Source organism: Glycine max, chromosome 7, assembly GCF_000004515.6.
Source record: "Glycine max cultivar Williams 82 chromosome 7, Glycine_max_v4.0, whole genome shotgun sequence".
In the NCBI taxonomy this organism is placed as follows: Eukaryota; Viridiplantae; Streptophyta; class Magnoliopsida; order Fabales; family Fabaceae; genus Glycine; species Glycine max.
The window spans coordinates 8,760,223-8,785,610 of record NC_038243.2 but is presented as its reverse complement, the minus strand read 5'-3'; the positions used below and the strand labels follow the sequence as shown (position 1 = coordinate 8,785,610).

The window sequence follows — 25,388 nt, the reverse complement described above, 5'->3', positions numbered from 1 at the left end:
CCTTTAAGGGCGACGAGTTAATGTGCAATGAATATTGTAATGGAAACTACTATGGGGACCCGACAAGTTTAATCACAAGCGCGACAAGATAAAATTATTTTGAAAACAATTGAGGAGTTGTGTATTTTGTACAATTCATAGATAGAGTTTATGTGCTAAAATATTTTCTGGGTTGGACCTGAATTAGGAGGGAGAGGCCTTGAAGGACTTTTCGGAGTTTATGTCTTCGGGGTAAATACACCCGGTTTGAGTGCTCCTTTAAGCATGTGTCGATCCCACATGATTGGAACATTCTCGTAAAACAGCGTGATCCTAATTGGTCTCCCTATGATTTTACCTAGTAAGAGTGACCTGCCTTACTAGTGTGTGCTTTGTCTTGTCATATACTTCTAGGTGCCCAACGAGGTTTTTCACTGACATGGTACCACATTGCATATAGGATTGAATCTTAGTGTATCTTTTGCATAACGCTTGTGCATTGATCGATATTGATTGATTTAGTGATATTGTGTTTTGATCCTTGAGTATGTGAATATCGTGAAAATGAATGAGACGTGTTGTGTTATGATGTGATGTTATGCGACAAAGTGGTGGAATGACGTGAACTATGTTTAAGTAAGTTGTATTTCGTTTATATGATATGTATTTCATTTATGTTTACATGTCTTATTTCTCTCTATTAATTAGGAATGTGATAACTCATTTCCTGTGTGTTGTTTGTGTTTGGATCCTGTGATGATCTCAAACTTTGTATTCGTGACAGATGACTAGGTGAATTACTTTAAGGAACCTTGTGTTAAAGGACGTCGGGATACAATGTTCTAATATGATATGACATTGGGGTATGAGTTTTGTTTAATTACATGATGTTTTGAGCAAAAATAATATTTCTGATAAATTTTATTTGGTAATAGTGAAATGAATGTGAGTCTTTTATCCTTTTGAAATGCTTTTATTTAAATGTGTTCTAAAATTTTATAATTAATCCTAATTTCTTGTTCCTTTTATTATTAGTACATATATGTGGGGGGTAAAAGGTATCACATTCTCTGAATTTTTTCTCCAGTTATTCATGATTTGGTGTTTCTGTTCTCAGGTGTCCCTATATATAAGGATGATTCATACCTCTGAATTCATACAACTGGCTAAAAAAATTTGAACATTGACTTTAGTTTTAGCAACGTTTCCTGAAATCTTCCTTTATAATCCTTTATATATTACTAAACATGTTCTATGAATTAATGTTGTTGTGCTTTGATGTGTCATTATTTTCTCCTATTTCTTAACTATTTTTGTCACCTTTTTAATTACTGATTAGCCTTAATTGTCAAATTAATAATGCAATTTTATCATTTGGGCCTAATTGACTAATTTTGTGTTTTTAATTTAATTTCAGGAGAATTATAAGAAATTGGGCTTGAATCCGGAATTGAGTTTGGACTTGAAGAGAGCAGACAATTTTATTTTTATCAAATCTTATCTTATCCAGATTTTATTTCATCTAGATTTTATTTCATCCAATCTTATCTTATCTTGTCCAGATTTTATTTTATGGGCTTGGACTTAAAACAAATTTGTAAGCTTTGGGGCTGAGGACCTATATAGCAGCACCATGGTTTTAGTTTAGAGAGTTTTTGAAGAGGAGAATAATTCTAGGATTTTAGAATTCTAGTTTTTACTGTTCATGCGCACTGTTCACGTAGAATAAAATTCATTTTTTGCAATTTCGTTTCTGCTTCAATCTACAATTTCATTTTCACTGATTAATGGAAGGCTAAGTCTCCAACATTGTTTTCTCTTGAGGATCAAGCACAACTCTCTTTGAGGTTTTGTTATTACTATTGAATTCTGATCAGTTTTTCCTCTTCACCAATTACTCTATATTTGTTGCTATTAATCCATGCATACTTAGTGTTTGATTAATTGTCTCTGCGCTTAATTTACGTTCATGCTTAATGATCAGTTTCGTTCATGATTAATTGGTGTATGTGTTGCTTAATCAGATAATGGCAACCTTATCTTAATTTTCGCTTAGTAATTTAATTTAGGGTTGGATTAAGTGGTTGAACTGGTTAGGGATAAATCCTCGTAATCTAGGATAAGAGACTTGCTTGTGAATCAAGAGGGAACAACATGTTTAAATTCTGTTATTTTCTAATTAAATTTTGCTTGTTGTTTAATTTACAAAAACAAACAACCCCCCCCCCCAATTCGTTACTTTTTTATCACTATCTGTTATGAACGTTTGGTTGATCATTGCTCGTTGGGAGACGACCTAGGATGACTTCCTAGATACTGCATTTTTAATGTTTATTTGATTCGGGTACGGCCTCGATCATGCTTCACTATAAATTATTTCTAAATTTGATATTAAGCAATGGATTTTGAACCAACAATTGAAGATGAATCATCTCTTTGTATCGGGACTTAACCAATCAACATTCTTCTTTGGTAAATTCAAAATGAGCACTAACTGAAAATGAAATAAGAGTGTGAGAGAATAGAACCAATGCTAAAGTCATTTGTGTCGTTCTGATCCAAACAATCAACCAATGAGACTCACAAGCCAATTTATGTCTAATCTTTTATTAGGAAAGACACAAATGCTTCCTCTGTCATAAATTTTAACAATTGCACGGATGAAACGATGTAGAAAAAGATATGATAACTGAAATATGATGGTGTCATATTTGTAATTCCTCTTCCAAAGTTAAGTTATTGAAAAAATTAGAATGTTTTCTTGTAAAGAGTGATTCATTTTACAGTATAATTTGGAAAGTTTACCAAAAACACAACAGATTGGAATTAATTTCAAGGAATGGAAGATTCTGGTACTGAGCTAGTGGGAGAAGAAATCAAAGGTTTTGGAAGAATTTCTAGGGAACTCATGTTCCCTTCCAACATATCTATCACTACTTATTGTAGGTCTACCATTTGGAAACATTTGAGTGAACAAAAAACCCACTATTTCCAATCTCTTTGCAATCTCATTTCTTCTATGGTCATCACCATGCCTGGTCTCAAATCATTGTCCAAGTCAAGTTTGTTGTATGCCCAGTGTGGGAAGTATATCTCACTTGTATGACTAGTTTCAAAATTAATGTTCTTCCTCCCTCAACCATTTCTAACAACATCATTTCATAGCTATAAACATCATATATATGTGAAACTCCTCCAATATGTCTACTCTATATTTTTGGAGCTACGTACCTCTTTGTTCCTCTAGCATTTGACATGGCTATAATGCTTTCATTCCTAGGACAGAGTTTAGCTAACTCAAAATCAAATATCTTGAGAAAGGAATTTTCATCCAAATGAATGTTGTGTGGTTTTATATCAAAGTGTAAAATTCAAGTGTTGGCCTATACAAGTATTCTAATCCTCGAACTATGCTCTTTGCAATTTGATATCACTACTAAAAAAAATCATTTTTTAAGACGCATATTCTAGAACTATCTTAGAATGTGACTCGATAACATTTTTGTAATTAACGCCAATACAACTATGACGGTCCATGACACCCGACTTTATAGGTAGGACGCGATGGCATTTTCATAATTTGAAGACTTCATTCTACGACGGGTGTCAGCAGAAAACCGTCTTTGTTAATTTAGAAAAAAAAGTTGTATGTATAATAAATGTTTTTTGTTTTTGACAAAAAATATTTTGTGTTTGTTAGCATTTGAACATAGCCTACGCGTTTTGAACCCAAAGACGAAGCTGACAACCTCAAAGCTGAGATTGTGTGTTGTGTCATCCCACCATGTGTCGTCAATGACATCCTGGCCATGCCACCCCGCTGAAGTCAGACCTAAACCCTAAACAAGCATCCCGTGCCACGTATGCCCCGTCGTGCCCTACCCCGCTGTTGAAGGTGTGTGCTCTTTTTAATTTTTGGCTTTAACCTTGTACCTTGATGAAGTGTGCACATGTTTGTTACTATTAGTATTGTTTGTTTGCTATAAGCAGTGAACTTAGTTAATGGTTGCTTGTATTTTCATACCCAACACCTATATAGTTAGATCGTTGGTAGGTTTTTCAAAGAAATTGATTTCTGACCAAGACTAATGGTGACATGTAGTTTAATCTCACCTAGTGAGATTAAATTATTTTTTTATAAAATGAAATGTAGAAAATAACAAGTATATAGCATGAAGAGTTCTTAACCAAATGGCAAACTTGTATAAAGGTAGGATACAAATACATTGATAAGAAATTGATTAGGTGAGAACCATGTCAGTAAGATAACAACACAGACTGCAAGGCTTTGATACAAGATATTGTGGTTTATCTCTTAGTCCATTCATGGATATGTTTTTTGCTTTTGGATGCATAAGAGATATTAGAGTTGATGGTTGTTGCATAGGTTTGTCCAAAAACTACATTCTAAGTGAAAGATACTCAGATTCATTCCCTTAAATTGAGTTTCAATATAGTGTCAGGCCTATCACATTTGCTTTTGGATATTCCATTTCCAATTACACAAAGACCACAACCATTTAGCAAGAACCTAAGAACTTTAGTTGAATAAACGATAAATAGTTCAACAAATATGTGATGGAGTTAAAATGATGGACCTCTAGGGCCTCGTTTTCATTGATAGTCTCCAGACACTCCTCAGCAAGCCTCCGGAGCCTCTGTTTGAGGTTGCAATCTTTTTAATAAGACTTTTATGTTTTTCACGTAGCTCTTTAATTTCTTTTTGCCAATAAATAAAAGATGAAAATGTCAGTTGTTTTTGGATAGAAGCCAAACCAAATTTACAAGAGATGTAATAAAATTCAGTAAGAAGCACGAGTAAAAATTGACAACTTGAGTATGAAATATATCATTTGGCTTTTAGGCAAGCCATATTTGTGTGTTACAAAACAAGGTATAGGTTGGTTTGAGAATATATTATAAGTTTATGACAATGAATTTATTAGCTTAGAAAAATTAGACCCTGCATTTTTGTTTACAAATTTTCATTGCTACAGTTAGAAGTAATAGCTTATCCTATGAGACAAATTATTAGGCAAACAAGTAGTAATGTGTCTTGCTATTTTAGGAAAAATAGTAATAATATTAAAATGACATGGGTTCCAAAGACCCAAGAAAGTTTGGGTACCTAAGTCATAAATATGATTATATAGGATTCTTTGAAGAAAAGTTGGTACATTGATAGCAGATGCTCTAAACACATGATGAGAGATGCATAAAAATTCACTCATATTTCTTCCAAGAATAGTGGACATGTGACTTATGGCGACAACAAAAAAGGTAGAATTTTTGGAGTAAGAAAAATAGGTATGAATTCATCTACTTCCATTGAAAATGTTTTACTTGTTGATGGTCTAAAACATAGTCCACTAAGTGTTAGTCAATTATGTGATAAAGACTTTCTAGTATCATTTGACTCTCATAATTGTGTTATTGAAAATAAACATGATAAAAATATAAAACATATAGGTTATAGAACTAATAATGTATACATGATAAATTTAGATAAAATATCAAATCATGCTCAATATTTTCTTAGTAAAAATGATGATTCTTGGTTATGGCATAGAACAATTGCTCATATAAACATGGAACATTTAAATAAAATATTTTCTAAGGATTTAGTTATTGGTTTACCAAAACTCAAATTTTTAAAAAATAGATTATGTGATGCATGTCAAAAAGGAAAACAACTAAGGGTTTCCTTCAAATCAAAGAATATTATTTCTACAACTCAACCCCTACAACTTTTACATATGGATCTTTTTGGTCCCTCTAGAACTATGAGTTTTGGAGGAAATTACTACACTCTGGTTATAGTTTATGATTATTAAAGATTCACATGGACATTATTTCTCACTCATAATAGAGATACTTTTCATGCTTTTAAGAAACTTGCTAAAATCATTCAAAATAAGAAAAGTCTCAAAATTGCAACTATTAGGAGTGATCATGGAGTAGAATTTGAAAATAAGGATTTTGAATCATTTTGTGATGAAAATGACATTGAACACAATTTTTCTACACCTAGAACCCCTCAACAAAATGGAGTAGTTGAGAGGAAAAATAGATCTTTAGAAGAAATAGTCAAAACTTTTCTTAATGATACAAACCTTCCTAAATACTTTTGGGCTAAAGTTGTAAATACTGCATGCTATATAATGAATAGAGCTTTAATAAGATAAATCTTGAAGAAAACTCCATGTGAATTGTATAACACAAGAAAATTGAACATTTCTCATCTTCTTGTGTTTGGATGTAAGTGTTTTGTGCTAAACAACGGGAAAGACAACTTAGGTAAGTTTGATGCAAAATTTGATGAAGGTATATTCCTTGGCTATTCCTTGAACAGTAAAGCTTTTAGAATTTATTACAAAATAACTATGATTATTTAAGAATCTATCCATGTTGTCTTTGATGAGACTAACCCTATAAGACCAAGAAAGGAAACTCTTGATGATATTACAGATTATTTAGATGACATGCATATCCATAAGGAAAAACATAAAGGTAAAGGAAATGAAAATGATGAAGACTTTCAATTTGATGAAACTAAAACAAGTACAAATCTTCCAAGAGAGTGGAGAAATTCAAGATACCATCCTCTTGATAATATCATCGGTTACATATCAAAAGGGGTAACAACTAGATACTCTCTCAACGATGCATGCAATAGTATGACTTCTGTTTCTTTAATTGAACCTAGAAATTTAAAAGAAGCCATAATTGATGAACACTGGATTATTGTTATGCAAGAAGAGTTAAATCAATTTGAAAGAAATAAAGTTTGGGAATTAGTTGACAAACCAGATAATCATCCAGTTATAGGAACTAAATGGGTATTCAAAAACAAATTGGATGAACATGGAATAGTAATTAGAAATAAGGCTAGGCTAGTGGCCAAAGGATATAATCAAGAAGAAGTAATAGATTATGAGGAAACCTATGCTCCAATAGCCAAATTAGAAGTCATTAGAATGTTATTAGCTTTTGCATCCATAATGGATTTTAAACTTTATCAAATGGATGTTAAAAGTGCTTTTTTAAATGGTTTCATCTAAGAAGAATATATGTGGATCAACCTCCTGGTTTTGAAAACTCAGAAAAGCCTAATTATGTCTTTAAATTGAAAAAGGCTCCATATGATTTAAAACAAGCCCCTAAGGCTTGATATGAACGTCTAAGAAAATTTCTTTTAGAAAATGGCTTTTCAAGAGGAAAGGTTGATACCACCCTTTTTATCAAAAGAAAATTGAATGATATTCTCTTGGTACAAATATATGTTGATGATATAATCTTTGGGTCAACTAATGATTCTCTTTGCAAAGAATTCTCTCAAGATATGCAAAATGAATTTGAAATGTCAATGATGGGTGAGTTAAATTTCTTCCTTGGACTGCAAATAAGTCAAAATATTGCAAAGAATTAATTAACAGGTTTGAGACCGAAAATGCTAAACACATGGCCACTCCTATGAGCACTGCTTGCTATCTGGATAAAGATGAAATTGGTCAGTCAAGAGACATAAGGAAATATAGAGGCATAATCGGACCTCTTCTTTATTTATTTGCAAGTAGACCTGATATAATATTCAGTATTTGTATGTGTGCAAGATATCAAGAAAATCCCAAAGAATCCCACCTTAGTGTAGTTTAAAGAATAATGAGATACTTATTAAGCACTATAAATCTAGGATTAATGTATCCTAAGAATTCCTCGAATAACCTAATAGGATACTCTAATTTTGATTTTGCCGGATGCAAAACTGATAGAAAGAGCACTAGTGGAACATGTCATTTTATTGGTTCTGCTCTAGTATCATGGCATAATAAAAAACAAAATAGTGTTGCCTTATCCACTAGTGAGGTAGAATATATTTCTGCTGGAAGTTGTTGTGCACAAATACTTTGGATAAAACAACAAATTTCTGACTATGGATTAATACTTGATCATATTCCCATTCGGTGTGATAACACAAGTGCAATCAATCAATCTATCTAAAAATCCTATTCTGCACTCTAAAACAAAGCATATTGAAATAAGGCATCATTTATTGAGATATCATGTTCAAAAAGGGGATTGTGTGCTAGAATTTATTGACACAAAGAATCAGTTAGCTGACATTTTTACAAAACCTCTCCCCAAAGAAAATTTCTTTTCTATTAGAAGAGAATTAGGAATCATAGACCTAAATAACTTGTCTTTTATGGCTGTTAAGCATTCTTACTTATGATGATTGTTACCTTGATTAAGAAAAATGATTATGTTTGATAGCTATCTTTAATGATTAATTATGATTGTTACCTTGATTAAGCATCCACTTGAGATGTTTCACTATCTCTGTAAATCCTCTACAGACTTTGAACACACCTTGGGATCCTTCACCCTTGTGTTCAAGATTCTTCAAGAGACAACTCACCTCTTGATTAAAATTCTGACAATCCAAGAGACAACCAGTCTCTTGATTACAACTGACCTTCTGAGATAAACAGAAAGATTTCCCTTCTTTAGAATAGATGATACAAATTGAAAATCTTATAGGAGTTTCTCTCTTTTAGAGATGATAATACAACTTGAAATTCCTAGATGAATTCTCAATACATTTGCAAGTGTTTATCCAAGAGTTATTGAGAGAACATTCATGACAATTAAATTCTCTTTTAATATTTCTAAATACACCTCCTTAAATCCCATACTACGTACTAACTACTACCCAACAACTAACCAAATTAATATTCCCCTAAAATACCAAATGAAACTAATGTATATACAAAATGAAATAAAATCACAAAAAAATATAGTACTTATTATTTATATTGTTTAAATTAGATAAAATGTAGTAAATATTAATGAAAAATGTAATAAGTCTAGCTTTGTACTTCTTAGTTATCTATGTTTAGCAATAACTTTTAGTAGCATGTGGTTCCTGGCTTATAACTAGACTTGCATTAGATCCAATTTAATGTCCACAGCTGTGTTTGTTTTTCCCTCTGAAACATCCTTTAATGCCAATTTTCAATCTTTTGACCCAGTCAAATTTAACCTATGACTTACAATGTAAAAAAACTAAAACACTGCGTTTCAATGTCATATAAAATGGTATTTTTTTTTGAGCTAGATGGAGTAGGTTATTAATTTCAAGAAACTAAATGTATATATAAAATAAAAAATATAATACTCTCTTCTTGATGTCAAAATAATGACTGAAGAAGAAAAATTAAGTCTTAAAATAATTATTATTTTAATTTTTCAATTGTAACATTATTTTTTTTCCAATTAAATCTCATAAAATTAATGATGGATAAAAAAATTATAAAAATGAATTAATAACAATAATATTAATATTATAAAATTTGCATTCTCTTCTTTCATTTATTTATTAGTCTTTTTTAATTGTCTAAAAAAACCTAAAACGACCAATATTGTGAGACAAGGGAGTAATTATTATTTATATTTCTTAAATAAGATAAATGTAGTAATAAAGCTTAATGAATAATATTTCATTATATACAATATGTATCATCTTTGCTTTTTTTATTTTACCTTATAACAATATGTCTAGCTTTGTCCTCCTCAATTTTTGAACTAGACTTCCATTAGACCCAATGTCCACGGCTGTGAGAATGTAAAATCAAACACATTAATGTGGTGATGATCAAATAATTGAATGAAGGTACCAGGAATTTCTCTCCAGCTGTAATGAAGCCAAAAGAAGGTACCCCACTCTAGTTTTATTTTCTAGCTGGCCAGTTCAAATTAACAAATAGTAATATATATATATATATATATATATATATATATATATATATATATATATATATATATATATATATATATATATATATAAACCTGATGCAATTGAAATAGGGGTAATATCACATCAATATACAATAATAATATTTACAAATCTAGCACAGTATGGGTCTCCCTACCTTTAGATTTAACTAGTCCTTTGCTGTCTTATTATATATTATATATACTGAAAAAAACCAGTTTTTTTTTAAGGAATAAAACTAACTTCTGTTACAGTGAAACTAATATTCATGATTACCCAATTGCATTGTGTGGTAATACTTCAGAAGAAATTTGGTCGGTTAAGTCCCAATACAAAGAGATGCTTCATCTTCAATTCTTGGCTCAAAGTCTCTATATTGCATAAAAACGAATTTAGGCGTAACTTATATAGTGAGACGACAGTAACACCAATTCATAGAACATATATACTTGATAGTATTAAAATGGTTATAAAGGAAGATTTTAGGAAATGTTACTAAAATTCAAGGCTCATTAATTTTTACAGTTGTATGAATTCAGACGTATATGGTATCATAAATTTGTAGCCAGCAGTATATGGTATCATAAATTTGCATGAATTCAGACGTATATGGTATCATAAATTTGTAGCCAGCGGTACGAACCCAGACTTTCTGTTTAGTACAGTGCAGAGAAAGTGAAAGAGAAGAAAAAAGTTTGTAATTTAAATCGAAGGACAAGTAAATTATTTTTTTCAATTTTTATTTGTAAAAGTCAATCTGATAAAAGTTGTCAGTGTTTTTTCCTCTGTTTTTCTTTCCTCCCATGAAAATATACCAATAGAGAAAAGAAGAAAACTGAGAATCAAAAAAGCAAATCAATAATATACCTGAAGAGAAAATTAATTCAGTGATCGAGCGTGTTAATTTGCTTATTGTTATGGTCAGAGGGGTCTAACCGATCGAAGTGAAGCTCTAGAGAAGAAACCTCCTAAAATACTTGTAGGGGCCAATAAACGTAACTATCACTGAAACCTCCGAGATATTATTGAGTAAATTTCCGTTAGAAATATGAATTACTAGGACTTTTAATTTTTTTTATTATATTCTTTTGTTATCAAGCTCTGTTCTTGAAAGTATAATGAAATTTTAGGAGCTGAGTTGAATTCAATTATGGTGATTATGAAGACACTTTTGCTTGGAGGTCTCGTAATCACTGTCACAATAACAGGGCTGATTTCATCCCTAAATGTATAATTGACGTCTTTGATTTCATCATCATTGTATGAATGGCTGTACATGAAGTATACAAAATCCTTTTGACATTGGGGCATTGTGGCAAAATGATAATTTGTTGAATTATCTAATTTTTCTTAATATTTTAAAGATATCTTATGTCAATTTAAATTTTAACTCGTTTTGTCCTAAAAAAAATAAATGTTAGAACATTAGAAGGTGAGATATTTATTCATTTTCTTATATTTTTGGGCTCTTTTAGACAATAAAAAAAGAAAAGTTATAGCTCTTAGATAAAAAAAAATATCAAAAGAGCAGCCCAAAATAAAATATTAGATGTCTTGGGTTGTATTGTACTAGCTCCATGCACTTATATTAGGTAACACATGAATGAATTGACATGAATTTTTTTAACTAGTGATCTTGAATTCAAATTTTAAATATATAATTATTTTAAATATTCAAAGTAATTTTTTTTACCTATAATGATCATACTCAGCTTGAGCGCGGTTGCCTCGGTGGGGAAAAAAGCCGTTGTCTCTCCAAAAAAAAAATACTGCACATACACTTATCTGTACACAGATTAATTTCTTTACTCTATAAATTTTCTGCGAGTCTTTATCTAGTTTTCAATAAATTTTGAAACGAAAATTATCAGGGTCCTATCCTATGCTTTACTGACGTATTCATGTTCAATCACAAATCCAACTTATTGGTCATGTACCAATATAAAGGCTTGTACAATTCCAATACTGCTTGAAACTGAAAATTGGAATTAGGGTCTCTCCACAGAATATGTAGAACTCAAAATGTTAGAAATGGTTTGAACAGAGTTAGCCATTTTGATTTGATCCACTGCAAAAGATTTATCTAACTTAATTGTTTACTCAGTGGTTATTGGTCATTGGCACACATGGCATAGAGTTTACTCGATCAGTTGGCGGCCTTTTTCATCCTGTCCTCAGAGCCATGTATGAGATTGTACTTGCTTCCCAAATGATTGGAAAGTGCAAACAATTATGACTTTGATCCATCCATTTTACAGTATAACGTGGAAGATTTACAAAAAAAAATGAAGTGGAATTAAATTCAAGAAATAGAAGATTCTGGTAGGGATGTGGTAGGAGAAGAAAGCAAAGGTTTTGGTGGGATTTCAAGGGAATTGATGTTGACTTCCAACATATCTATCACTCTACTCATTGTAGGTCTATCATTTGGAAAGGTTTGGATGCACCATAGACCTACTATGGCCAATCTCTTTGCTATCTCATTTTCTTCTGGCGCAATCTCTTCTTCTAGTCTCAAATCACTACCCAACTTCAGCCTCTTAAATATCCAATGCGGGAAGTATATCTCACTCATGTTACTGGCTTCAGCATTAGTGTTCTTCCTCCCTCCTACCATTTCTAGAAGCATCATTCCGTAGCTATAAACATCAGACTTAAGTGAAACTCCTGCAAAATGTCTATTCAACACTTCTGGAGCAACATACCCCATTGTTCCTCTAGCATCTGACAAAGAAATAATGCTTTCATTTCTAGGACAGAGCTTGGCTAGCCCAAAATCTGATATCTTGGGGCAGAACTTCTCATCCAAAAGAATGTTATGTGGTTTTATGTCAAAATGCAAAATTCGAGTGTTGCATCCTATATGCAAGTATTCTAAGCCTCTAGCTATACCAATTGCAATTTCATATATAATGTCCCAACTCAAGGGTGCAATGGTTTCAGGTCCTTTTCTATAAATGAGCTTGTCAAGGGAACCATTGGGCATAAATTCATAGATGAGAACTCTCTTGCGGCCTTCCAAACTGAACCCAAGAAGAGTGACAACATTAATATGAGAAGTTCTACTAATGCTAGCAACCTCGTTCATAAATTCTTCACCATCTTTTTTTGATGCATTCAATATTTTTACAGCCACAGGAGCGCCATTGGGTAGCTTTCCTTTATAGACAGAGCCAAAACCACCTTGCCCCAGTTTTACTTTGAAGTTATTTGTCATTTTCTTGACATTTGACAATTTATATCTTTTTAGAGTTATAGCACCATGAACTTTCAGCAAAGCTTCAATATTTTTGTTACTATTTGTGTTCAACCCAAAATGTCCTTTCCAGGTTGGTAACTTGTACAAACAGAGAATCGTAATACATATCAAAAATCCTGCAATTGCTCCACCTGTAACGCCTGTTAGCAGATACAGTAGGAACATCAGTGAGCATTTGATATATTTTATTTCTATAAAATGACATGCAAGCTGGACAAAAATAATTATGGTATTTCCAAAGAAATTTATTTATTTCCTGACTAAAAATGAGAATCATGTTATGCATTTCTTAAGGTTAAGCTTGTATTTCGAAGTAGGTGATATATAGACGTTATTTTAAAATTATATTGTCTTAAATGGGGGCAAAAAAAAAAAAAAAACGAAAAAAAACTAGCACCAGGCTTCATCAAAGCTTGCTTATATATAGAATTGAGGACAATGTTTATTCCTTAAGATCAGAAGTATTGAAGATATGTTATAAATGTTAAAAGAGCCCGGTGGATGGGAAATATAAAGGGAAATTAGATTTTACCTATAACGAGTCTCCTCCGACTTTTTTTCCATTTATTGCCTGCAAGTGAGACCAAAGAAGGAGTCCGTTAGAAAATTGGTGAAAATGTTGTTGGAATGTTAAAACTTAGAACATTCGACTTTTTACAATCACTTAACTTTTGAAAGAGTTTACAAATATGGCATGATCATATTTCAGTCATCATATATTTTTCTACATTATTTTAACAGTGCAGTGGTAAAATTTAGGACAGGGAGAACGAATTTATGTTTTCAAACCTTGTGTCATTTCCTCAGTTTAATCAAGAGATACATACTTAGCATTTGTGTCATTTCCAGCTTCCTTATTTAATAGTTCACCCCTTATGTATTTTGTGTAATTTTTTTCTCCAAAAGTACCCTCATCCGAGGAAATTAGCTTTCAAAAGTGTCAAAATTATAACTCATTTCAGATATTAATTTCCGGACGAGTTAAAATTTTAACACTTCAGAAACTAATCTATGGATGACCAATCTCAAAATATTCCTTCAAAATGCATGCAAGGGTTTATCTGTCGGTTTGTAGATTCCACCATTACTGATGAACAGGAATTACATGGCACCTGAACTCTTAGCCCAATAAATCATTGACCTAAAGTGAAGATTGACATTTTATGTCGTGTCTTAACAACAATATCTAACTGAATCAATCTTTGTTCTTTGGTTTATCCTTCGTCTTCCACATGGGTCACCTTCTCTTTTCTCATTTTTCTTAGCCTTGTTGCATTATCTTTACTCTTAGGTTCACAAACCACAAATAAGACAACTCGCAAAATTGAAATCAAAAGAAAATCCTCGATTTGTAGCATACAACTTCATCCTTATTTAACACTCTTATGTGGTCACTGAACTTGTAGAGGTACAATTAGCATTGTTCAAGATTGAGAACGCCTCAGATTCACACTCTTGTGCCACCTCGTTACTACTTCCCACCTTCGCTTTCACCCTCAAGAGTGGCAAATCTGTTCCTCAAGAGTGGCAAATCTGTTGAAATTACTATAAATTTCTAGAATATTCTTAAATATAATATGTATGAAAATGGTAGAATATCCTAGAACTATAGTGTGTATGAATATGGTAGAACAATCTAGAACTATAATGTGTATGAATATGGTACAACAATCTAGAACTATAAGTGTATGTATAAGATAGAATAATCTAGAACTATCATGATACTAATCTATCATGAAAACTCTAGAAAGACCTAAAGTAGTGTAGAAACATTCACCACCATTGAGAGGTTGGTGACTTGAGCTTATAAATAGACAATTGGTATGTTGTAATTGATCATCCAAGAAATCAATGACATAACCTTCTTTCTAAAATAATTCTCTAAAACTATCAACTATCAACAGTGGTATCAGAGCTACGTTCGATCATACATTGGACATAGTTATATTGCCTACCTACCATTCCAAAATCCTCCCAACTACTTCAAAAGTTTCCTTTGTACTATTAATCCACTCCAATAATATTTTTTCTAAGCTATGGATAACACTACTCAATCGTCAACTATTTCTGTCCCTATCTTCAATGGTGAAAATTATGATTTCTGGCATGTTAAAATGAAAACATATTTTTCATCTCAAGATTTATGGGACATAGTAGAAGAAGGCTTCACCGTTCCCGCGGATACATCAGCTCTTAATTCATCTCAAGAAAAAGAGTTGAAGAAAAATAAACAGAAAAATTCAAAGGCGTTGTTTTCCTTGCAACAAGTGGTGACTGATCTAATTTTCCCAAGAATTATGGGAGCTAAGACTGCCAAAGAAGCGTGGAACACATTGCAGGAGGAGTTTCAAGGAAGTGTTAAGGTACGTGCCGTTAAACTTCAATCTCTAAGAAGAGATTTTGAACTATTGAAGAAGAAGGAGTCTGAGACAGTTAAAGATTACTATTCTAAAGTTAAAGAAATAGTTAATCAAATGTGAGCTTTTGGGGAAGATATTCTTGACAAGAAAATTATTCAGAAAATTCTAATTACTATGCCCCAAAAGTTTGACCCAATCGTGACAACGATTGAGGAAACCAAAGATCTGCCCACTCTATCAGAGACAGAACTTGTGAACTCTCTTGAAGCATATGAGCAAAGACTGTATAGGCATAAAGAAGATACACTTGAAAATGCCTTCTAGTCAAAGTTTAAATTTCAACCCCAAAACAAAGAAAATGGAGGAAAGAAAAATTATGGAGAAACTTCCAGAAGAAGAGAAGGTTCTAGGAATTTCCTTAAGAACAAAACAGATAAAAATCCTCCATGCAATATATGCAAAGGCAAGGCCACAGAAAGAAAAATTGTTGGTTCCGTAATATGCCACAATGCAACCATTGCTAGAAGTTCGGGCACGTAGAGAAAAATTGTTGCAACAAAAATAGGCATCAAGCTAATATCGCAGAGGAGCATGATCAAGAACAATGTATGTTCTATGCCACTCAAGACTCAATAAAAGAAAAGGGAGGAAGCTGGTACTTGGATAGTGGATGTAGCAATCACATGGCCAAGGATGAGACTATTTTCAAAAGCATTGACGAGTCTGTCAAAGTCAAAGTTCGACTGGGATATGGAAGTATGGTTGAATCAAAAGGCAAAGGCACTGTCATGGTGGAGACAGATAAAGGTACACGACTCATCCATGATGTCTTACTAGTTCCCAGCCTAAAAGAAAATCTTCTAAGCATTGGCCAAATGATGGAGAGAGACTACACACTTCACTTTGAAGGAGGTGTATGCAAAATCTTAGACAACAAAAATAAAAGGTCTGAGATAGCCCAAGTAAAGATGAATAAGAGAAATATAAGCTTCTCTCTAAATTTAAAATATGTAACAAACATTGCCATGAAGGTACAAGTTGATGATTCATGGCTATGGCATCGAAGAGTTGGCCACTTCAACACACATGCCTCGAAATTGTTACATGAGAAGAACATGATTAGAGATCTTCCAAGCATAAAGGAGAACAATGAAGTGTGTGAAGGATGTCTCCTTGGTAAGCAACATTGATTTCCTTTCTCAACAAGCAGAGCATGGAGAGTGAAAGATCTATTGGAGTTGATACATACGGATGTTTGTGGACCAATGAGGACGCCATCACATGAGAATAACAGGTACTTCATACTCTTCATTGATGACTTCTCTAGAATGACATGAGTATATTTTCTAAAAGAAAAATCAGAAGTCTTTGGAGTATTCAAAAAGTTCAAGGCCCTTGCTGAAAATCAAAGTGGAAAACAGATAAAAGTACTAAGAAGTGATCGCGACAAAGAGTACACCCTCGCGAGTTTGAAAGATTTTGCGAGGATGAAGGCATTGAGCGATAACTTACAGTCGCATAATCTTCTCAACAAAATAGAGTGTTTGAGAGAAAGAATCGCACAGTTATGGAAATGGCTAGATCGATGCTCAAGGAGAAGGGACTACCTAACACATTCTGGGCTGAAGTAGTCTACACTGCTGTTTACATACTCAACAGATGTCCAACTAAGTCTGTAAAAGACAAGACTCCAATTGAAGCTTGGAACTGGAAGAAGCCATCAGCAAAGCACCTAAGGGTCTTTGGATCTATATGCTACATTCATATTCCAGACGTGAAGAGGCACAAGCTTGAAGACAAGACTATATGAGGTATCTTCCTTGGGTATAGCATAATCTTTAAGGGCTACCGTGTCTACAACTTGCAAACTAAGAAACTCATCATCAGTCGAGATGTTGAAGTTGATGAGTACGCTTCTTGGAATTGGGATGAAGAAAAAGTGGAGAAGAACATTCTTATACCCGCTCAACTTCCTCAAGAAGAAGCTGAGGAAGAAGACCCAGGTGAACCACCTTCACCTCCACCACAACAAGATCAAGAAATATCATCACCAGAGTCTACTCCAAGACGAGTAAGATCTTTGGTGGACATATATGAAACCTGTAACTTGGCCATACTTGAACCTGGAAGCTTTGAAGAAGCGTCAAAGCAGGAAGTATAGGTCAAGGCAATGGAAGAAGAGATATAGATGATCGAGAAAAACAACACATGGGAGTTAGTAAATCGTTCCCATGGAAAAGATATCATTGGGGTTAAGTGGTTCTATAAGACAAAGCTCAACCCTGATGGCACCATACAGAAACACAAGGCAAGGCTAGTAGCTAAGGGTTACTCACAACAACCCGGAATTGACTACAATGAGACATTTACACCAGTAGCTCGTCTTGATACCATAAGAGCTCTAATAGCTCTTGCGTCACAAAAAGGATGGAGTATCCATCAACTAGATGTCAAATCCGCCTTCCTTAACGACGTACTTGAAGAAGAGATCTATGTGGAGCAGCCACAAGGATTCGTGTCTGAAGGCAAAGAAAGCAAAGTGTTAAGACTAAGAAAAGAACTCTACGATTTGAAGCAAGCACCTTGAGCATGGTATAGCAGAATCGATCAATATTTCATGGATCAAGGATTCAGGAGGAGCAAGAGTGAGCCTACACTTTACATCAAGTCTCAAGCTACACGGCCTGACATAATGTATGCTACAAGTCTTCTATCAAGATTCATGCAAAGCCCAAGTCAAATACACTTTGGAGCAGGAAAAAGAATTTTGAGGTATCTACAAGAAACAAAAGAGTTCGGTATATGGTATACTACCGAAACCAACTCAAAATTACTTGGCTACACCGATAGTGATTGGGCAAGTTCGGCAGATGACATGAAGAGTACCTCTGGCTATGCTTTCTCACTAGGATCGGGAATGTTCCCTTGGGCGTCAAAGAAGCAAGCTACAATAGCACAATCAACAGCAGAAGCAGAGTACGTGGCAGCTGCTGAAGCAATGAGTCAAGCTATATGGCTTCGTAGGATACTTGAAGACATGGAAGAAAAACAAGATGAGCCTACTAAAATCAACTGCGACAACAAATCAGCAATTGCAATGGCGAAGAATCCAGTTCATCACAGCAGAACAAAACACATAGCAATTAAGTATCACTTTATCAGAGAAGCTGAAGCAACTAAAGAGATCAAACTTGACTACTGCAGAACAGAAGATCAAATTGTAGACATATTCACCAAGGCGTTGCCGAGACCAATATTTGAAGAATTATGAGCTATGCTCTGAGTCACAAAAATTTGCATCAAGGAGGAGTGTTGAAATTGCTACAAATTTCTAGAATATTCTTAAATATAATATGTATGAAAATGGTAGAATATCCTAGAACTATAGTGTGTATAAATATGGTAGAATAATCTAGAACTATAATGTGTGTGAATATGATAGAACAATCTAGAACTATAAGTGTATGTATAAGATAGAAGAATCTAGAACTATCATGATACTAATCTATCATGAAAACTCTAGAAAGACCTAAAGTAATATAGAAACATTCACCACCATTGAGAGGTTGGTGACTTGAGCCTATAAATAGGCAATCGGTATGTTGTAATTGATCATCCAAGAAATCAATGACATAGCCTTCTTACTAAAACAATTCTCTAAAACTATCAACTATCAACTATCATCTAATCAACTATTAACAAAATCAAAGACCATAAAGCATAAGTCCCGAAATTGACCTCAGCAACAAAAAAATGAGTCCCAATTCAATAATCTCTTGGCACAGAATTCTCATAAGGAGAGGCCACAACACAAACATCAACATAATGCTCATTTTATGTAAATGAGCAAAGGCCACATCACAACAGAATTTTCATAATGCTCATTCAGTGCCATATGGCATAGCTAGATTAGACAACATTGTATGGATTTGCTTTGCCATGAACCAGATTCGCACCATGGTCAACAACAATCCTCAAATGTTGTTGTTGAGGTCCTTGTTTTTTTTGCTGCTGCGGTGAAGGATATGCTCTGCTGGGCTTCATTGGTAGCATTCCCTGTCCTCATGTAGCATCATGACGATAAGAGCTGTGAACGCCTTCTTAGAGCAGAGGATCTGGCCATGACCAACGGGGGCTGTTCAAGTGTGGCAACGACAATATTGGCAAGGTGTTGGAGGTTCTTGGCAATGACGAGCTCGAGGGTGATGGCATTACAAATGTCAAGGGATTTGATGAAGTGATTGACGAGTTATGGGAGGAGTTTGTCAAGGAGCTTGTGAAGCCACGCGATGGAAAGAACGTGCCAGCGAAGTGGTCCTCTGTCGTGGAGGAGAGGAGGTTGGAGAATTGGTCACTGATGTACTTGTTAAAGAGCTCCAGGCCTCCCATAGTTCTAGGTCACGACTTCCATCCATGGACATCACTTGGTTTCATATTAGGCTTATTTGGCCCAAGAATGAACTCTGGAAAAGCAGGAAAAATGAATCTGCTGGCCAGTAAGGTCGGACCCATAATTAGGGTTAGGTTGGATTCAAAGAAATACAGTTTAAATAGAAATGAGTATTTTTGACCTTGTTCATATAGTCTGATGGACCAAATGGACTCAGGTCAAACTGGTCCGATGGATCATGGGCTGACCCGCTTAATAATATACATTAAACATACATATTAAATAAAATATAGTAAATATTAATTAGTATTATAATTTACATTATTGTTATCACTCTTTTTTTCCCCTCAGTTTCAAAAATCAAAAGTGAAACCTAGGTCATGCCATGCGCAGCACCACACCCTCATGTGGATGTCTCAACCAGATGCTTATATGCTTCCCTTTATAAAGATAATAGGGAATGAAGAAGACAAAACACAATTTTGGACTGAATACAACTAGGGTTTGAACCCCTCTCATCAGCGGTTAGCAAGAACATTTATAATATGATGAAACTAGTTCTTCTAGGACAATTTTTTGCTACACAAGGTTCAAATTAAGAGAACACAGGCATATGTACTGCCTAAACGGAGTATCTGTTAATTAGTTTATATTAAGCGACACATACCCCAGAATTAAGTCAGCCGTATGTGTGTATGAGAGTGTTTCTGGTATTCTCTACACTCATTTTTACCTTATTTTCCATCTCTTCTTTATTTTTTGTCTCTATCTTTCTCTTCTTTTCACTCGTACACTCCAAACATGGGGTGTACTGTAAATCAATTTTCTAACAATTAATACCAATTAATTTTCAAGGCCCATATGTCTTATAGGAGTTGCTGGGATCGAAAACACCCGGAGAGGACTAGCTAGGGTGGGAACTAGGAAGGTACAATTCAGACACTAATTGTATATTTGGTAAATCATTTAGCAATAAGTTAGCACATATGTAATTAATTAATTTGCATGCTGTGCCTGTGTTATTTATTTTTTGCTGTTATCGGAGGGTTCCTAATGGCAACCCTCCAAAAGATGCAAAGAGCAAAGAGATATGCTTCAGCTTCATTTCTTGCATCGATATCAATTGCTTGAATGATAGATATAAGAACACGCATGACTAGTTAGTAAGAAGAGGACTTTTCAACAATAGTATTAGCTATGTTTGGGAACGCGTTCAAATCGTGTTGAAAGGGCAAACTAAACTTTCTACTGCAAAATTTCCAAAGCAACTTCCATTGCATTGAAGCCAACGGAGACACAAACACACACTAACAAGTTTGGATCGAGGTGATGAGACGAGAGAAATTGAAGAAAGAGGAGAGAGAATAGAAGACGTACTGTTAGTGCTGGCCATGGTTTTGGGAGGACGAGGAGAACAGTGTAGGGCATGAGTTCCATTTGGGCAATAGTAGCATGAAAGTACATGTTTTTCAATACCATATCTCCAGCAATGTCCTTCACTTCCCAGGCATCTTTGACAATGTTGAGAAACATTATAGTTGACCTCAAACCCTTCATTGAGACTCTTTTTCAAAGCAAAATCTCCACCACCCTTAAAATCCAATTGAGCAACAGCCGACACATTTAAACTTCTCTTGCACTTCTGAAGCTGTGGATAATCGGTGAACAGCCGATCATATGCGCGCGCAAAATAAGAGATTGCATTCCCACACCTGAAGTATCCATAAGGAAAATATTGGATGCGGGAACAGTTGTAGAATATGGTAACGTTGTACACTGAAGGGGAATAACGGAACAGAATGCGGCTCTCATAGGTCTCCTCATACTGTGGAAAACAAACATTGACAACTATGTTTGTTGGCACCAGTCTCATGGTTTGAGCTGTGATGTTGATCTCCTTCACTGTGTAATTTAGTGAGCCAATTCGAATTGAAGTGGTATTATCATCACCATTGCAGCTGAGTTCAAAAGGGTCGCCACTGCCACATTGAGGAGATCGGTTCTGTCCCCAGAAAGGATAGGATATGTTGGACAGATTTCCGCAGTTGTATGATTGCTTCTTACAAATTGAATAATCAAAAGCGGTTGGTTGACACTGAGAGTGTGGCAAAGTGGTTAACAATAAGCAACACACGGTGAGTAAGGACATAAGGAGCATAGAAATATGCATATGGATATGATTATGGTAATCCATTCTTACTCTTTTGCCCAACACCCTCAAAAGCCTCATGTATATGTATCATGTCCTTATAGGAGCTGTTCTTGGAAAAGATGACCACCATTTTCACGATCATATAGGAATAAATTAAGCTATAGTCCACCCACATGTGAACGCTGAGAATCCATTTCCAGCATGGAACGGGATTCGCTGCAGTAGAAAAAATTCCTACATTCCTGCATTTGGCTAATTGCAACTATTGAGTGAAGATCAGATGACTCATTTTATTTCGATAGATCTAACTTCAAATATTTACTCAAGATGTGAATCATTTGATCATCATTTAATGGTTCTGATTCATGAATGCGTGAAGATGTGAACACACAGAATCCATTTCCCTTGGCATAGATGATACATACCCACACAAAATTAAACAAAATGGAATTGAAAATTTAGAAAAGACCACCAAGTTTCCTCACTCTTACATCCCATCAGCTTAGATTATTTCTCGTAATAAATGTTTTATCAACTGCACCAAATTATAAATTTGACTTTTATTAAATAAAATATATTACTTCAAATATTCTCCGTCTTTTTAAGTTCAAACAAAGCACACACCACATCTTAAAGAAAATGATATAATATCAATTGTCACGATAATATAATTTTATTTAACCAAAATAATCTTCTTCTAATGAATATATAGATAGTAAAACAATATTGTATTGTAAGTTGAAATATTAAAAATAAAGAAATTATTAGAAAAAAATAATATATTCCTGATGATATAAATTAAGAAATGATAATATGAGACAAAAAATTATAAAATTAAGAAATAATATTAAGGTACATGCTATATAAATTTGTCTAGCCACAGAATCAATTAATTATCATATCAAAGACTAGATACTTTTTTATGGTAGGAGACAAGGTCTTTCTTACTTTTATTTTTCAATTTGTGGGTCAATGGTTTAGTACAACATATAATAATTTATAATCAATTTCTATTATTAGATTTCTTTATAAATTTTGTACATACGTATAGTATTAATTTTTTTCAATTCCAAAGAAAATAAACTACTTATATTTTAGTTAGAACTTAATAACCTAAAGAAATATTTGCATAGTAGTTACTTTAGTTCAAAGCACATAATTAGAATCTCAGTAAATATATTCAAGCTCTGGAAATCTCCGCAACAACACTATCTGCTATTTCCATATAGAAACCAAATCGAGTCCTATCATTCTAAGGAAAACCCAGTGGGACAACCCTTAGAATACAGCGATATGTTGTGCATCGTTTTCAAAGATGGTGGGGCTCAAAGTCATGTACGTTGGTCAAGTCTGAGCAACATTTACTAATTTTTAGCAATATTTTTTTATCTAATACTTAATAAAAATATTGTTAAATTTTTTTGATAATATTTAAAAATATCATTAAATATGAATAAATATTACTAATATATTTTAACGTTTAAAAATACTTTTATTAAGTTTTAAACAAAAAAATATTATTAAAGAATATGTGTGATAGTGATTCAGTGTAGACAATATCTTTCAAAACATCCTCGTGGTTTTGACGTATCCATTCTCAGCACCAGTAGCAAATCCACATTACAATTAGGGCATGCATTCGTACTCTTTCATTTGTTAAAAATTACACATAAATATAATAAATATGTAAATTTCATCGCCTCTAATTAATTATTATTTTTTTATTTTTTAAATTGAATATGTCCCTGACTTGGAATCTTGGATCCAGCACTGCTCAACACTGAAATTTCGTGAGTTGAATTGAAATGAGATGTCTTGATTTCACAATTCAGCTTTAACTGCTCGCTGCTGTCAGCCTGTCACAGTAACTGGATCGGTTCTGTCCTCGGAAAGTGAAAGGGAATGAAATGTTGGACACTTCTTTGCAGCAGTATTCTGCACAGTGAGATTTTTGTTTTCTTCTATTCCTTCATGGTTAACAAGTAAAAAGGGATAGTAAGGAGTAAGGAGATACAATCATTTATTCTTACGTGCATTATCATGATCAAGGAGATGATGTTACATTATCTTATATGATTTGCTTTCCTTAATGGAGTATTATGCGGTACTATTGTTAAAACAGAAGAGGACCCACACGCAAAAGAAATTAATCCCCATTTAGTTTCCTGTTTGTAAAGGAAGTGGAACTAAGAAAATGGAAATCAAAATTGGAGGATTGCATTCCTAGATAGCAAAGAAATTAAATTATTATAACTGGGCCCTTTTAAAATTAATATACTAATAATGCAGTCAACTTTTGTAATAACTACATGCAATATGCTGTCTTCTATGGGTTTATTTGAATATAAAAAAAATATGATTTAATTAATTATGTAAATTTATACGAAGAAGTATTTTTTTCTGTTTTTCTTTTGTAGCAACTAGCGTAATTATATAATTCGGTTTTTTGATAAACACTGTAAAATTCTTTGCCTTTAGTATTTATGTCTACGTCTAATTATTAAAATATTTTCATTATAACGATAGAATTTTTCTTCCACACCGCCTTTTAATAGTAAGAATCATTTGTTAAATTCATGTATATAATAAATTACTTTACCTACAACTTTGTTGATAACTTTTAAAATGTTAATATTTATGTACCGCTTCTTTTAGACAGCTCTTAATTACTAATGTCTTTGAATGGCCTAGTAAGGCTTCAAATAAATTTATGGCTGTTAATTAAAACTATAATAACATATTAATATATGCCCCAGTTTTTTGTTTTATCAGTTAACATATGCCCTACAAGTAAAAGTATGTTGGTTTTTTCCAGAAATATAAAGGAGGAGCCAGACTAATTAGACAAATTTGATTTCTCCGCATAAAAATCAGAACTCCTTGCGTTCTTAGAGATCTCAAACAATTCCTGACGAATCTAACCCTTTTGTTTAACAAAAATTAACTTTTCATATGATATTAAGTAGAGTGCAAATGTGCAATGCTATTGTTAGCTATCAATATTGGCACTGAGCTAGATTTAAATGCATTAATACAGTTACAAAAGTCAGAAAATTGACACTAGAAAAAACTACATGTTGTTTATGTTGAACCAATAGACCAAATAGGGATAAATAAAAGTCAATCATCTACTGTGAAAGAAATGAACTCAGAAACATACCAAAATTTAATACAATTAATTAGATCATCTCCATTCAATCATCACTTTTTTACTTTTTATAAATTTAAACGGGTCCCTCTATTATACACAACTATTGTTTTCTTTTACAATTTAAGCAATTCCTCTCCAACACGAAAACTTTAAAATTTTAATAAATGAGTCCCTATACAAAACATATTAATGAGAGTGCCATGCTATTGTCAATTAGCTGGCAATATATCGCATTGAGATTTAGATGGACTAATATATGCAGAGAACTTGGTCACAACACAAAAGTAAGAAAATTCACATTAGCTAGAAAATACTGAAGAGG

At 33.3% G+C, this 25,388-nt stretch overlaps 1 protein-coding gene and 1 pseudogene across 1 annotated transcript; both read right to left on the bottom strand.

Annotated features, from left to right (window-relative positions):
• Positions 1 to 2,811: 2,811 nt before the first annotated feature.
• LOC113002119 (LEAF RUST 10 DISEASE-RESISTANCE LOCUS RECEPTOR-LIKE PROTEIN KINASE-like 2.5) lies at positions 2,812 to 3,403 on the bottom strand (annotated as a pseudogene).
• Positions 3,404 to 11,899: 8,496 nt separating this feature from the next.
• On the bottom strand, positions 11,900 to 21,997 carry LOC100798745 (LEAF RUST 10 DISEASE-RESISTANCE LOCUS RECEPTOR-LIKE PROTEIN KINASE-like 2.4). Its single transcript, XM_014777883.3, has 3 exons — positions 21,171 to 21,997; positions 16,978 to 16,995; positions 11,900 to 13,144 (listed from the first exon to the last, which is right to left on the bottom strand). Exons 1-3 carry the CDS (start codon positions 21,991 to 21,993, stop codon positions 12,057 to 12,059), a joined length of 1,929 nt encoding a protein of 642 aa, XP_014633369.1. The 5' UTR covers positions 21,994 to 21,997; the 3' UTR covers positions 11,900 to 12,056.
• Positions 21,998 to 25,388: the final 3,391 nt, after the last annotated feature.

What these genes read in the sequence shown, in the direction of transcription:
- LOC100798745 (XM_014777883.3), bottom strand. Translation starts at nt 21,993, where the DNA reads ATGAGGCTTTTGAGGGTGTTGGGCAAAAGAGTAAGAATGGATTACCAT.